The sequence below is a fragment of the Gymnoscopelus braueri genome, assembly GCF_963280865.1.
Source record: "Gymnoscopelus braueri genome assembly, chromosome: 4".
Classification (NCBI taxonomy): domain Eukaryota; kingdom Metazoa; phylum Chordata; class Actinopteri; order Myctophiformes; family Myctophidae; genus Gymnoscopelus; species Gymnoscopelus braueri.
Genome location: NC_137605.1, coordinates 22,879,657 through 22,895,593, shown reverse-complemented (window position 1 = coordinate 22,895,593; position 15,937 = coordinate 22,879,657). Strand labels below are relative to the sequence as shown.

Below are 15,937 nucleotides of genomic sequence, written 5' to 3'. Positions count from 1 at the left end.
TTTTGAGGTATTCTTTACTTTACTGGACTATTTCAAATTTCCAGTGCTTTTACTTCTACTTCTACATCTCAGAGGCAAATATTGTACTTTTACTCCATTACAATTATTTGAAAGCTTTAGTTACTATAGTTACTTTGTAGATTTGTGTTATCATTACAAAACATACATTAACCACTTCAGCCAATATACATTTCAGCCATTTACAAGCTCGACAAGCTCTCAATGCATCGCGATGGGACGCATTATGAGCTTGTAAATCTGATATTTTGAAAACCAATACTTTTGTACTTTTAATCAACTAAATTTTGAATTACGGACTTTTACTTGTAACAGAGTATTTTTCTACATTGCAGTAGGCTGTTGATACTTTTACTCAAGTAAAAATGTGAGTACTCTTTTCCTACCACTGGTTGCTGTGCCTGATGATAGAGGCTGAGTCACGTGGTTTCATGTAGTCTGGATACTTTCACTTTGCTCTGCTCCCACTTCTCTGAAATCACGTGACATCTGAGCAGAGCATGTGTGCGAGCAGACGCACGCACACACACAAGTCCACACACACACACGCAAGCACCCACACGCTCTCACACACTCACACACACACACACACACACACACACACACACACACACACACACACACACACACACACACACACACACACACACACACACACACACACACACACACACACACAGATAGGCAGGCAGACAGACAGACACACACAGACTGGGATGCCCATTTGTAGGAAGCAACATCCCAACTTCTTTTGAAAAAGGAAAATAAAAAAGTATCCTTTTTTTTCTCCAATATTTTCATTAATTCCAAAACTTCCATCATGGACGCTTTTGCAATAAATAATAAAATGCTATAAAATGTACGCTCATATTCTTATTTAATCATTATCTTCATTTAATCCAAAACAAAAAGTAAAAGTTTTACACAAGCAATAATACCTAATAAAAGATCATGTTGCATGAACTGCTGTGATGCATGAGCAGGGGATACAGACAGGACAGGTGCCTACGAGCTTGTAGATCGGCTATTTTCAATTAGGTTATTATGGCCTCCTGGCGGCGCTATAATAGGCCAATGTGAAAAGGGTGCCATTTATTCCTAGGCCGTGCACGGCAATCGGACACTGCATGCATGATTTGAGGCATTTTGTTCAAAAAAATTGTTTTGCTAAATTTGACCTGCTGGTGGCGCTATAACAGGCCAATGTTAAAAGGGTGGCATTTTTTCCTCAACGTAGTGCAAATGTGCATTCAAAGTTTCACCGCAATCGGACGCTGCGTTCATGATTTGTGGCATTTTGTTCAAAACGGGCCACTCCTGCAAACATTACATGTCAATGTTAGCCAATCAGGATGGAATATGAAAAATCAAACAGATCCGTCTTGATCACATGACTATAGAGATCATGTGTACCGATTTGCGTGAAATTTTGATCAAATCTGAAGGCTTAATATCAAAAAAATTGTTTTACATAAGTCTGCCTCCTGGTGGCGCTATAAAAGGCAAATGTGAAAAATGCAGGGCAAAGGTTTTTCCATGGCCTCTAGAGAGTGTGCATACAAAGTTTTACACTGATCGGTGCAGTTATAGGTAAAAACACGAATCTGCCTGTTACAGCGCCACCATGAGGCTGATTTGAACATTTTCAAATTGCATTTCTTCCTCGGCCTAATGGGAATGTGTGTGCAAAATTTCACGGAAATTGTGTTCATGATTTGAGGCATTTTGTTCGAAACAGAGTACTCCTGCAAACTTTGAAAGACAATTTTTAGCAAATCAGGATGGAATATGAAAAATCTGAAATGAGCCGTTTCTTTTAATGACTATAGAGATACTGTATACCGATTTGGGGGATTTTTGGCCAAAGTCTGTAGGAGTACTGTTCAAAAATGGGTTTTGCACAAATCGGCCTCCTGGTGGCGCTATAAAAGGCCCATGTGAAAAATCTGGAGCAGAGGTTCTGCTCTGGCACCCAGGGAGTGTGTGTGTACAGTTTCGCTGCGATCAAGCCAACAGTGCCAGAGATTAGCTGTCCACAAAATGACAGAATGACGGACACACGGACGGACGGACGGACGGACGGACGGACAGGGGGTAAAACATACTCTCTCGCCATGCCTTTCGGCCTGGCGGAGACAATAATAGGAATTCTCACAAATTACAAACCCACAAGAGTATACAGTCAATTATTATACTATAAAATGCAATTCAACACTAATTCCTCATTCAGTCCTTTTGGAAATTAAAATGCTTCTCTCTGCATGAGTAAACAGTCTCTGTCAACTCCTCTTTTCAAAGGATTCACCTATTCAATGCCCTGGAATCTCAGCCTACTGTACAGTCCCCATGTCCGCTGTGGTATTAAAGTGCCTAGCTACCAGGAATTATTCATCATGATTTCTGATGTTACTTTTATGTTCACAGATTCAGGTCTTTAGTTCTCTTTTTTATTCATTTGTATTTATATTTTTATTTAGCAGGGACAATACAAAAAATTATGTATCATCAAGTTAAAAACATAAGACCATGATATTGCATTTAGGGTTTCTAGCCAAGGATCAATTACGACCCTTGTCCCTCGTTAGGTCTTTCTACACCAGATGCTTACATCTAAAAAAAAACAAAACTCTAAAATAAAACTCACGACTCACTGACGTTTCGGTCTTTCGACCTTCCTCAGAGTCAGGCTCTGAGGAAGGTCGAAAGACCGAAACGTCAGTCAACTATTACTTGCACTTGAAAAATAAAAGGCTTAAATTGTCCGTGTTGCTCCAGCGTTCATCTCTCCTGCATCTATTGTCCCTACCCTTGTGACGCATCTGACTGGCCGTTTAAGGCTGAGGTGCAACAGTAGAATGCCTTTGTTCACAACATTAATAACATTCCCAAAATTATCACAAAAATTGTCAAAAAAAGAAAAGAAAAGAAAAGAAAACTAAAAAACAATGACATTTTCAATGACATTTCCCAACATAAATGACACACTACATATTTTGTTTTACAAGTAATCCTCCTGCACCTCACAGACAGACTGACCCACCTGGAGTTCTCCCTATACTCCCAATGGTGAGTCCATCCCTGGCATGTTTTCTCCCTGTACTCCCAATGATGAGTCCATCCCTGGCATGTTTTCTCCCTGTACTCCCAATGGTGAGTCCATCCTTGGCCTGTTTTCCAGCATCACTATACTAAGCACAGCTTTGGCATCCTCTACCATCTCCTTTATCCCCCCACGGAGTAGATGAAGCGTTGTGGAATAGGCAACCCCCATTGCTCCAGCACTATAGGTGCTGGAGCAGGAATAGCGCTCAGAAAAACCTCAACAGTCTTTGCTGCCACCATGGCTTTTGTACGCATCATTTTGGCCACCACTTTCTCATCGACCCCCTCAGAGAAACGAGACTTTCATCACTGACCTGAGATACTCTTCTGGCTTGTTGACCCTCTCTGAGAGTCTCCTGAGTGATCTCTCGTCTAGCCCAAAGGAAATGAGGGCCTTTTGCAGAAACTCTTGCATGATCCCAATCTCGCATCCTACAGACAAGCCTGGGATGGGAATTGCAGCAGTGGCACAGGCAGCACCGGCAGCAGATTCAGCACTTTTGTTAAGGTCTTCCATTTTCTTTTTTATCATGGCCATGGAGCAGCAAGGAAGAGAGCGAATCAGAGCTGACCGCTTGTGCTCTGACAGGTTTGTCTCCAAAGACTCAATCAGGTTTTGCAAGTCATACTTCCCCAGGTCAAAGTTGGAGATGAGGAAGGCTTTGTAGTTCCCAAGGGTCTTCAGGTTTTCTTCACAACACTGTCTGATCTTGGAGAGCACCATATCCTCAGTGACGTTTTTTTTACAGGTTTCGGCATGGACATCCTGGTCAATCTTTGATCGAACAAAGTAAAACATTTTCTCCATCTTCTTGATCTCTTTGGCCAGCAAGATGTCATTCTCCTTGAACCTAACAGAGCAAATTATGAAGAAGAAGTCAAAGGTGTCAAACTGGACCTCTTTGAGATAGTTCTTAGCTTTGAAGTTGGGTTTACCAATTCCCGGCAAGTCCCAGATGTAAACGTTAGGCATGGTGGGGTGATTGTATCGAATGGCTTTCATAGTGGTCTCAGTCACTCCGGTCTCTGCTGACCCTTCATCTCCGTCTCTGAGACCTCGTATGACGTTGACAAAGGTGGACTTTCCCACGCCGCTCTCTCCAGTCACAGCAATGTTCAGAGTCACATTCTCCAACTCGTCGTGGGTCTTCTTTGATTTGGAAGATGGGTCAGTTTGGTACAATTTCATGTAGTCCTCCAATTCACTGAGGGTCTCAGGACTGAGGATCTCAGGATTTTCACAAGTAGTCTCTTCTGACATGATGAATCTGATAAAACAAACATTATAAAAAGTCTTTATGTCTCTAAGTATTACTTCACTGAATTCATGGCATCAAACTCAAGGTAAAGTTAATAGTGCTCTACTGTGTAAACAACATACCGTACTGTACAATCATACAGTACATGCTCGCATGCAAAGAATACTGACATTGGCCATGAAATTATCTGTGACTTCTGTACTGCTCAATCCACAAAATGTTGTAATTCTTCAGTCATTTATTCAAATAAAATGTAAATTTAAAATGTAAATCTCTTGCATGAATAGGTTTCTCAGACAGTAATTACATTTAGCTTTCAGTATTATCACATCACACCATAGTCAAAAACGTCTGCAACAATGCATGGGAACTTTGAATTGTGAATTAAATCCCCCCTCTATTCCCAGGGTGTTGAGTGAAAAAGATTTGTTTACTTACCATACATCTTATGTCAGGGTAGAATACATTTCAGGCAGCAAGTATCAACAATGCCTGAATTTATTTTTTCAAAGTGACACAAGATCTTTATTCTTTACACCTCATACTTTACACAGCATGTAATGCTGTGAAATAGGTTAGTCTTGCTCTCTCCCTAGTGTGTGGAGTCAACAACATTGAGCATAACAACACATAGCTGTCATAGCTGCATGACATAAGTTACTGCCAGACTTTCTTTTTTTTTTTTTTTGCACTCGAACTTCCTGCTTGTTAAGTATTCCGAAAGAAGCTAAAGTAGGTACGGTATGTTATTTAGATAGATGGTACAGTAGGTATCTTGTTTACTTGTTATCCTAGTTCATTTGTAACCCGACTCTGCCAGATGGAAGAAGCTTGCGTCACATTTGTTTCACAGTATTACGAAGTCAATACCGCCCCCATCTGGCGGAGTCAGGTTAGTTCATTTGTAGCATACATATACTTTTATTGCTCTAACAACTCATTCGCCACTTACCATGATGTTTAATTAAAAATAACTATATTAGAACTATGTGTTCACCACTTATTCCGACGTGGCACTTTATAAGTTGCTGTTTCTAAGTGTCTGCTAAATTGAGATTGCTTCAGTCAAATTCATTTCACTCTGACTACTGGGGTTATTCATTAAAATAATGTATTTATTATCTCATTTATATCTATTTTTGTTTACTTATCTAAAATATTTTGGTTTGAACAAACATTCAACCTTCATTACTACACATGGTATTATCAAATATATTTAACAATGTTGTATAGTCAAGTACTGACAACTCTGCATGCCCCAGTATGTGGATAACATTCACATTAATGTGAATTGAAAATTTAACTATACATGTGAGTTGTAGCCTGCATGTCTTTAGGATATGTGTGCCTCTTTCTCTTACTACAATACAGTACTACACATTTATTGAGGCAGAACCAGTTGGTCAAATGATGTATTTGTTTTCTTTAGACTTCATGTGAGCCAAATGAAATATTTGGATGGGAACGTGCACCACATTCAACCATTTAGATTTTTTTCTTTTCACCTTTCCATGAAGTATGTAATGGAAATGTACTTATTTGGGGGATTTTGATTTAGTTACAGTAGTTAATTAGTCTACATAATATTAAAACAGAAATTTGCATTGAGTTGTTTACTTTTTTTTTTTTTTTTTTAACATTAATTAATCTATTTGAAAAATCATGGTCATTGCTCCTAACATTCCCAAAATTATCACACAAAAGGTTTAAAAATAAAATAAAATAAATGAAAACTAAAAAACAATGACATTTTCAATGACATTTCCAAACATAACAAGGACATAAAAGTCTTGTGTCAGTAATTATAGCCTATTTAAATAGATGCTTGCAAATTATGATATCCAGATATACTGTATAATATGTTGGTTAATTGTTCACATATGTATTTTATTTAGATGTATGCTGTTTGCTTATCCTCAGGTGACAAGTTTGTTATGTTTTTGATGCTTGATGTTTACCTGCAAGCCTAGGTACTTTGTACTGTAGCCCTTTACTTCTTGTCTTAGCTCTGTTCTGTATTCTTATAATAATAATGCATAGTCCAATACACATTACATAATTAATATGAACTAAATTCACAAGCAGTGAGCAACCATATACTGTACTCTTACTCCTATTCATAGGTACTGATATAGATACAAATACAATCTTACCACCAGCTCTCAGTTGAGATTTAATATTCTTGTTAAGATTAAAACACCTGATATAACCCAGATATATAACAGGTTGTCTCTGAGAATGCATGTACATACATCATTATTTGGATACAGTATGCCTTACTCAAAATTCTATTTTTCATTTGGGACAATACTGTTGTTACGCCTTAGGTTCCCCTAGGCCGGGCCTATAGGGAACCTAAGGCACAACAAAAAGTGTACTCCCTCCTTCCCAGTCCCCAAACACAACCAGTCAACACCAGTTAAAAATCCAAAAATGTAGTGATTTATTGTATACTTAGTAGGTAAATTACCTCAGGGTGGGCCCCTGAACATAACATAGGAAGGAAGAAAGAAAAAAACCTATTCTTACCTTTAACAACAATGCATAGATCTTACCTACTCTAAAGAAACACATGAACAAACTAGTAACAGAAAAAGAAAGGCCAGTGGCCTAACCTTAACCCTAACCACAGTAAAACTATGCCTAACTTCAGCCTTGGTAATGTAGGGTTAAGGTTAGGTTTAGGCATAGTTGCAAAAACGAGAACTGTCAATCACAGCGACTACTGGCCAATCACAGCAGGGTTTGCCTAGAACTGAAGTGGAATAGACACACACGACCGGAAGCGGAAGGCCTACAAATTCACGCCCACTTTTGACACAGCGCCGCTACTCAGGGTCCGTTAGAACGATGAACTGCACCTGCCAATGCATTCCCTATGAGAGGATATGAGAGTTAGCCTACTTTTAAAATATTCCTACATTAAAGGTAGGGTAAGTGATATTTTTGGGTTAAAACAAAAAGTATTTTGTTAAAAGGTTAAAATACTATATTCTGATAGTAATCATTGCTATAGAGTGTTTTTTCAGTAACAGATGTCTCCCTGTCTCTCCAGCTCTTTAATAAACAGAAAATACATTTTTCGGTAGGTGTCAAAATCTCAGCCAATCAGGAGAAAGTACCCATTTTTAAGCTTAATTTTTATAGTGTTCCAGTTCCAATTTTGTCTGCTCATTTCTTAGTGTCATCACTTCCAATTTCACTTGTTTAATCTGTATCCTGATTGAGTTCTCTGTCCTGGTTGGATAAAATTGGAAATGAAACTGAAACTGAAACTAAAATGCATTTTCTGTTTAATAAAGAGGTGGAGAGACAAGGAGACTCCTAATACTGAACAAACACTCTATAGCAATGAGTACTATCAGAATATAGAGCTATTTAACAATTATTTTAACCAACGCAAATCACTTACCCTACCTTTAACTGAAGACGATATTGATTTAAATAAAAATATGTTTCCAAATGTATGGAGTGTCTTTGTCAACATATCTTCTTGTTTTCTTAATAGTTGATGTGTTTCACATTTAATTTGCCACTTTAACGAGTTACCCATAATGTTAACACAGCAGAGGGTAGACAGCAGACAGACAAGTTGTCGCATTTCAGTGACATCACTGTCTTTACGAGCGCCGAGCGCCGACCAGTGGCGTACCCACTGTAGAGGCAGGACAGACGGTCGCCTGCCCAACTAAGATCTCGCCTCCCCTAAAAAAAACAAATAACCCGAAAATGTGTCATTGCTTGCTTAATGTCTTCAAAGTTACGCATCCAACAAGCTTTGAACTGAGCAGATTGGACCTTCTGTTCCAGAGATAATGACCAAAACATCTTGATAACGGCCACTTTCGCCGGTTTTCTGGGTATTGAAAACCTCAAGGGATACGTCCGTGACGTATATGTCACAGTACGTTTGGAGAACCAGTACGATTGAAGACAGAGCGCTCGTTTTTAGGCACGGGGCTTCGGGGCGATGCGGGGCTTTTCGAGACAGGGTTTATTAGCGAGGCTCGCGAGGAGGAGGAGCTCCTCCTCCTTCTCCTCCTCCGTGTGTGTGTGTGTGTGTGTGTGTGTGTGTGTGTGTGTGTGTGTGTGTGTGTGTGTGTGTGTGTGTGTGTGTGTGTGTGTGTGTGTGTGTGTCAGGGAGAAACTAAAACAAAAGCCAGCAGAACACAATAAAAGTATCTTAACAGTCCACCTGATTCGAATGCTATCTGCATTGAATGGGGAAATAGGCGAGTTTATTAGACCTTTGAATGGGCGAAATAGGCGACCTACTTACCTACCCACGATTTATCAGACCATTCATTGGGTGTTATCAAGACATACTAACCTACCAACTGACATGACTTAATAGTTCAGTTTAGGTTTCGCTTTTGGTTTTGGACCCTGACGGAGGCGCGCAGTCACAGGCGAACTGTCACCCCGTGAAGGACCACAGAGGGAGCTAAGGCGACCGAGTTGCCGTCCTGAACGGTGTGACGTTCGCCTGTGCCTACTCAGCGCCGTTTGAGTTATGTACCGATAGGCACAGAATCGTAAATATTGTTGTGCGGACTGCTCCGCCTCCAAGTAGGTCAGTAGCTCCTGAATGAATGGTCTGATAAATCGCGGGTAGGTAGTAGCCTATTTCGCCCATTGAAAGGTCTAATAAACTCGCCTATTTCCCCATTCAATGCATTGATAGCACTCGAAGCCGGTCACACACGCGCGCACGTGTGTGTGTGGTCGCGGCAATATATGCTTGTGCACAAGCCTGGCTTGTGGCTCCCTCTAGTGTTGCTTCTACAGAATTGCTGGGTGGGTGGTAAAAACGAGCGAGCCTTCTTCAATCGTACTGGTTCTCCAATCATACTGTAACATATATACCATGCGACCACTTAAACTCTAGATCTCCGATGCGAGCGGTTTTGACATACTGATGGAGTATATTATAGTATATTGTGGGTGGTATATCGAGATGACAGATATGGGACATTAAAAAGGACAAATTAAACAAATGGGACAGTTTATTAGAACACAAAAAGAATCGCTACAGCCTCAGTAGTTAACCAGTGAAATGACGGTATTTTACAATGCCTCTCATAGAGATTGCATTGAGAGCTGCAGTTCATCGTTCTAACGGACCCGAAGTAGCGGCGCTGTGTCAAAAGTGGGCGTGAATTTGTAGGCCTTCCGCTTCCGGTCGTGTGTGTCTATCCATAATAACGTGTCACTGGCTGCAGTTACGTGGACAGGTATATTCCACTTATATTCGGAATGGATGAATGAATTCATTCATTCAGAATAAAAATGCTCATGTAAACACCTCAATTGCAATAGAATATTCCATTCCGGTCTGATCTGAATGAATTTTCATTCGGGTTTGGAGGGGTGGTATATACCGTTTGAATCGGTATATACAGTATATACCAATCTACCATATAAACAATTTATTCTGAACGCTCCTCTCTGTTTGGAATACATGCATTCTTTTCCGTGCTCAGAGCCCAGCCAATAGGCAGAGTAGGCAATTGGCATTAAGCTGGGGGGGGCGCCCACCAAGCCAAGATTTAAGTTTTCTGTTTTTAAAGAATAGAAAAATATACATTTGGATTCAAATTTGGACATGCCTAAATAAAGTGACTAAAGGGGTGCATATTTTCGATAAGCGCAAACGGACGTGAGTACCAACCGGCGTATAAATCACTGATATGTGTGTGTATCACCGGTCTTCCTCATTTTTGTCTGACAGTCAGAGGCGCGTTCATGTGGAGAATCATTTGCATTGCTCCACGCCCCAGTGCTGCATTCATCCCTAGATATGTGTACAAACCGGTTTGTTAGTTTCATGGGACAGCAAAGTACAACATGACACGAACATGTGTGCACAATGCACTTGCAACAGCCACGTGAATGTCAAAGATGTGCAGCACAGCACGTAAGTTACATTTCTCTCTCTCTCTATCTCTCTCTGGGAAAGATTGTTCCTCCATCACAGGCTCAGGAGCGTCCGTTCTCCTGGACAAGTCTGGGCGTAACCATTACAGGCTTATTAAATGACGCTATAGAATAGAACCATTCATTTTATCCCGCAGGAGCGAGCGCTTCTCAGCACCAACCGTGGCGGAATTAGAGATTTAATAGGTCATTTTTGGCCAATTCTGACAGCACTACTAAGCACGGACAGTGCTGGTCCTGAGGAATCTGGTGCCCTAGGCAGGATTTTACCTGGCGTCCCCGCCCCTTAGCCTATTATTTAATAATAAATAAGGCTATTTCACAAACACAAATAACTAGGACACCGTGTAAATTACAAAAGGCAAATTACAATTTACAATTTTGGCATTTAGCAGATGTGATTTACAAGATAAACACGAGGTAATACATCAAATGCATAGAGACAGTGTAGTGCCTCAGTAATCTAGTCAGTAATCAGTCTAAACATTATAATAATATCAAAAAATAAATATGTACATTGAAACTATACACACTATTAGGATGCCAGGTCAACAATCACCTGGCATCTGTCTAAATAACATGCTATCTAATTTACATTTTAACGTTTGCATAAGACTGCATGGTCGTCAAGGCTAGAACATTTAAAATAAAACTATTATTTATGGATATAAATAAGTAAACACAGTGATTCTCTGGCAAATATATGGACATTGTATTTGAATACATATGAACAAATGCACCTTGACATGGAACACAGAGATTACACACATTTATCAATAAGCCAAGTGTAGCGATATGTAATGTAAAAGTAATTAAACCCCTCTTTCTCTTTCTTCTTCTTGAAATTGCTAAATACAACACACAAGAACTTAGTATCAATCAAATGTATTATTTGCATTGCAAAACGATTCGATACGATTATTTGCATTGCAAAACGATTCGATACGATACAAAGTCAAACGATATGATATTTTGCTGTTTGCATATCGATATAGTAGATCGTTGAAAATTAAAAAAGATTTTTCGATGCAGTTACTATATATCGTTACACCTCTACTTCCTACCAATCCGCACCACCGTGCCATCCTGGCCATATCAGAGGTTGGTGTCAGAAGTCCTTGAAAATCGGATTATTTTGATATTGGGCTTTGGGGGGCGGAGGTCATGCCACTGATACTCTGGAGACAGTACCTTGGTGGGTTTATGGAGCCACAGGTAATCGTTATAATGACTTTCTTCTTGCCACGCTGCCTCGATGCCCTGCCGGGCGTCCAGCTCAAAGTTGTCATTGCACGTCCACAGCATGTGATGGACGGACGCCGGCTCCCCTCCGAACGCGCCCGCGGCGTAGTAGAAGTCGCCCTCGTCGGCGGACATGAATGCTTTCGACGCCGGCCTGCGTTCGTAGATGAACTCGCTGCGCTCTCGGAAGTAGTAATTTGGGGCTAACACGGCAACCAGCTTCCCTAGAGTCTCGGTTCCCCAGTGGCCATGGAACTTCGAATTGACGTCGAAACAGAACACGTAGTCAGCGCCATCGCGTAGGTCAGTTTTGATAAAATTGGCAATATGTTTGAACCTGCCGGCTCCGGCAGGTTCTAAGTTTGGCGCCGGCCTGACAAACAACTCTCGTCCGGCGGCCAGCTTGACGGAGGGGACTTCGTCCCGCCTATCCGTAAAGACGTAGTAATGAACTCTAAATCCCACGAAGAAGTGGCTCTCTGCGGTTTCCAGGAAATCTTTTAGGAAACGGATGTACTTTCCAACGGCAAAGACAGTGGTCGCCACGGTGATGTTGCAGGGTTTATAGATGGCGTCCAACAGTACGGGTTCAAATGTGCTTTCCCAGACGATGGGAGCTAACCACGGGGTCACCGCGACAACGTCGGTGCGGCCGCCCAGGGCGCTGGGTTTCTTGTAGCGCAGATGGTCCGATGCTATTGCTTCTATCGGACACGACAGGGCCTTGGAAGACAGGTGGCCCTGTTGGCCATCAGGGCCGTCTGTCTTCCAAGTGGAAGACAGGTAGAGTAGATGAGTAGATTCCAAGTAGAGTAGATTCCAAGTGGAAGACAGGTGGTAAACAGAGGCCAACATCCCCACAATTAATATTAGACACAAGGCCCTCCTATTGTTCCAAAAGAACCGCCTTGGGTTGTCTGGAAGCCAGAACCAGATTCGGTTCATCTTCTGGGTCTAGTCAGGCGAATAGTCTTAGATAGTCGAAGAGTGGATTGAATACTGAAGCTTCTCGGCTGACTGTGTTAACCACCCTTTATATAGTGCTTGGCGCAACAAAAAGTGAACTCCTTCCCAGTCCCCAAACACGCCCCTGACTAAACCACATTGACACTGGCAGATGACAATCACCTGCGAGAATCCAGCCACTCATATTCACACACACACACACACACACACACACACACACACACACACACACACACACACACACACATACACACACACACACACACACACACACACACACACACACACACACACACACACACACACACACACACACACACACACACACAGGGGGAAAAGACATTCACATGGGCATAACACCACACAGGGAAATACACATACCGAAGTAGTCCATGAGCCAGAGCCCCAAAATTGAGCCATGATTATCAAATGGGTGGGCAGATCTAGGTTTGATTTTTTGACTAGCTGCACATCTCTAGTACACAGTTTGGCATGATAACCATTGCAGACTAGTAGCTTAGTGGTAGTTATCACACGTTGAATATGTGGACCCCTATTACTGTCACGTGTAAATTGTTACAACAAATATATGAACTTGGTCTTTTAATGCAAGATTAGGCCTATTAATATCCCCAATTTGAACCAACATGTTCCTAATGGCTATAGAAAACTGCTCACCATTCTAAGCTTTAATTTGAGTGGTAACATGCGGTTGTAAAACACATAGACCTAACCCTAATTTCCCTAAACATACTGTACACTAGTAAAACGAATAGAACTTCTGGACAAACACCTTCATGCTCCATTGCAGTTTGCATATACTGTAGGTCTTGGCACGGTGGTGTACTGTACAGGATGCTATACTAGCGACACTATTCAACCCCCCTTGTTTGTGGATTAACTCTGTATGATGTCAGCATTTCAGGTAAGCCCTGTTCATCTACTCTACTGCTTCACCCCATGGGTGTGTTCTGTAATTACTCATAACTCATTTATATTCTGTGTACAGATGACTGTCGGGGCCACTTTGATAACCGATATAGCCTGAAGATTGACAATTGACACTAGCCATGACGATGAATCATTCATGGCCCTGTGGTTTATTAAACTGATGCAAAAACAAAGACAAAAGACGGAGAGGTCTGTAACAACATTTATGCCTAAGTAAACTCATCAAGTTTCATGTTGACAGGTCCCTGATGACTCTCTTTTAACAAATCCTACAGTGGTAGTTATCATGTGTTGAATATGTGGACCCCTATATTGTCAGATGCAAATTGTTACAACAAATATATGAACAACTTTCAATGTTGTTCATATATGAACCCACTTCTCTGCATAATTCAAGTATGGGGAATTGATTGGAATGGTGATTTTACTTCTTCAAAACGTCCATATATGGTTCTTTTAATGCAAGATTTCATACACAAATATAATAATTATAAAATTAGGCCTATTAATAGCCTAACCCAATTTGAAAGTGTGTGCTGACTGAGAACCAACATGTTCCTAATGGCTATAGAAAACTGCTCACCATTCTAAGCTTTAATTTGAGAGGTAACATGCGGTTGTAAAACACATAGACCTATAACCCTAAACATACTGTACACTAGTAAAAAGAATAGAACTTCTGGACAAACACCTTCTTGATCCATTGCAGTTTGCATATACTGTAGGTCTTGGCAGGGTGGTGTACAGGATGCTACTAGCGACACTATTCAACCCCGCTTGTTTGTGGATTAACTCTGTATAATGTCAGCATTTCAGGTGAGCTCTGCCGATCAAAGAATACGATTTGAAACGCAAGTGACCGATTTTGGTTGAATGAACCACACTCGCTTTGCGGCTCAAGCCCCTCTCTCTGGAACAGTGAACAGATTGTATCTATGGCCACCGCACCAACGGTGGTGTTTTTCTCCATCGCGGCAACCGTTGGTAACTAGTGTGGTTGTCGTCTGTCTGTGAGAATGATCTCCCCGGCGTCTCCGCACGGTAACGTTACATCGCGATCTAAATTTAACTCCCCGAAGGTACAGATGGAACCAAATGGATCCGTGGACCCTCTCTCTCTCGGACTAACAAACCCCACTTTGGGTCGCGGGATAGTGTCACGGAACCCATAGTGTTCCGCGGTGGAAGAAATGTTATCTAGTCGGAATGAAAACATAGGTGCACCACCGGAAGTGGAGGGCTGAGGGCATGGACCAAACCCCGGTTTCCAGTCAGCGTAGGTCTATTTAATCACTGCCCCGAGAGTCAAAGGTTATGCAAATTAGGGCATATTTGCCCATATTATGCCTAATTTGTATATTTAATCATGCAATTTCAGAAAACTTGTAATACATAAATATTTGTCTTCATGTAAGTAATCAACTGGGGAAGTTGTTTTGTGTTGTCTATTAATTCTTTTTTTTAATCACCTATAAGTATATGGTAGGTGAAAATAACATGCGTGATAAATATGAAAAAGCTACTCCTGTGAGTAGCTGGTCAAAAACAAAAGTGGAGTCTGGTGAGCCAAGCACTATGTGCCCGCCGTCTCACCAGACTCCCATAAACTACTAAAACATACAAACTAAACTAAACTAACCAGTAAAAAAAAACGGCAAAACCATACTTACACCAGACCCATCATAACTGAACTTAAGAACTACAAAGTAACAATGCAAGGGATCAAATACACAGGTGTGCTCTGCTGGGGTGCTGGGGAGAACATGGAAGCTGGCAACAGCTCCTCTATATAGCCTGGGTCCTAATCAGGACAGGGAGACAGGGAGACAGGGAGGGGCAACCTCCGGTGAGTGACAAGGCAGTGTAGACACTAAAGAGAACAAACAATCATTAATGAACAAATAATACTAAGCTCTCTAGGCTGAGAAGTGCATATGCAAGCATACAGTATAACACACACTCCCTGGATGCCAGAGCATCTGCCTGAAATTTTTCACCTATAACTGCACCGATCTGTGTAAAACTTTGTATGCACACTTTCTAGAGGCCAAGGAAAAACCTTTGCCCTGCATTTTTCACATTTGCCTTTTATAGCGCCACCAGGAGGCCGACTTATGTAAAACATTTTTTTTGATATTATTATCCAAATTGCACGCAATTCGGTACACATGATCTCTATAGTCATGTGATCAAGACGGATCTGTTTGATTTTTCATATTCCATCCTGATTGGCTAAAATTCACATCTAAGGAGGGGCCCGTTTTGAACAAAATGCCGCAAATCATGAACGCAGCGTCCGATTGCGGTGAAACTTTACACGCACACTCGCACTACATTGAGGATTTTTGCAACACTTTTAATTTTTATATTACTCCTACAAATTGTGTCCAAACATCATGCAAATCGGTACACATTATCTCTACAGTCAAGTGATCAACATGGTTCCGTCAGATTTTTTATAT

General features: G+C 41.1%; 2 protein-coding genes across 2 annotated transcripts; both read right to left on the bottom strand.

The window, feature by feature from the left end:
* Positions 1 to 2,755: 2,755 nt before the first annotated feature.
* LOC308084272 (interferon-gamma-inducible GTPase 10-like) lies at positions 2,756 to 4,954 on the bottom strand. The gene is made up of 2 exons (XM_080426837.1): positions 4,818 to 4,954; positions 2,756 to 4,388 (listed from the first exon to the last, which is right to left on the bottom strand). The coding sequence occupies exon 2, from the start codon at positions 4,379 to 4,381 to the stop codon at positions 3,407 to 3,409; it is 975 nt and encodes a 324-aa protein (XP_080282963.1). The 5' UTR covers positions 4,382 to 4,388; positions 4,818 to 4,954; the 3' UTR covers positions 2,756 to 3,406.
* Positions 4,955 to 10,619: 5,665 nt separating this feature from the next.
* On the bottom strand, positions 10,620 to 12,413 carry LOC308083521 (globoside alpha-1,3-N-acetylgalactosaminyltransferase 1-like; the record flags this gene model as incomplete). Its single annotated transcript, XM_080425833.1, has 1 exon — positions 10,620 to 12,413. One exon carries the CDS (start codon positions 12,411 to 12,413, stop codon positions 11,412 to 11,414), a length of 1,002 nt encoding a protein of 333 aa, XP_080281959.1. The 3' UTR covers positions 10,620 to 11,411.
* Positions 12,414 to 15,937: the final 3,524 nt, after the last annotated feature.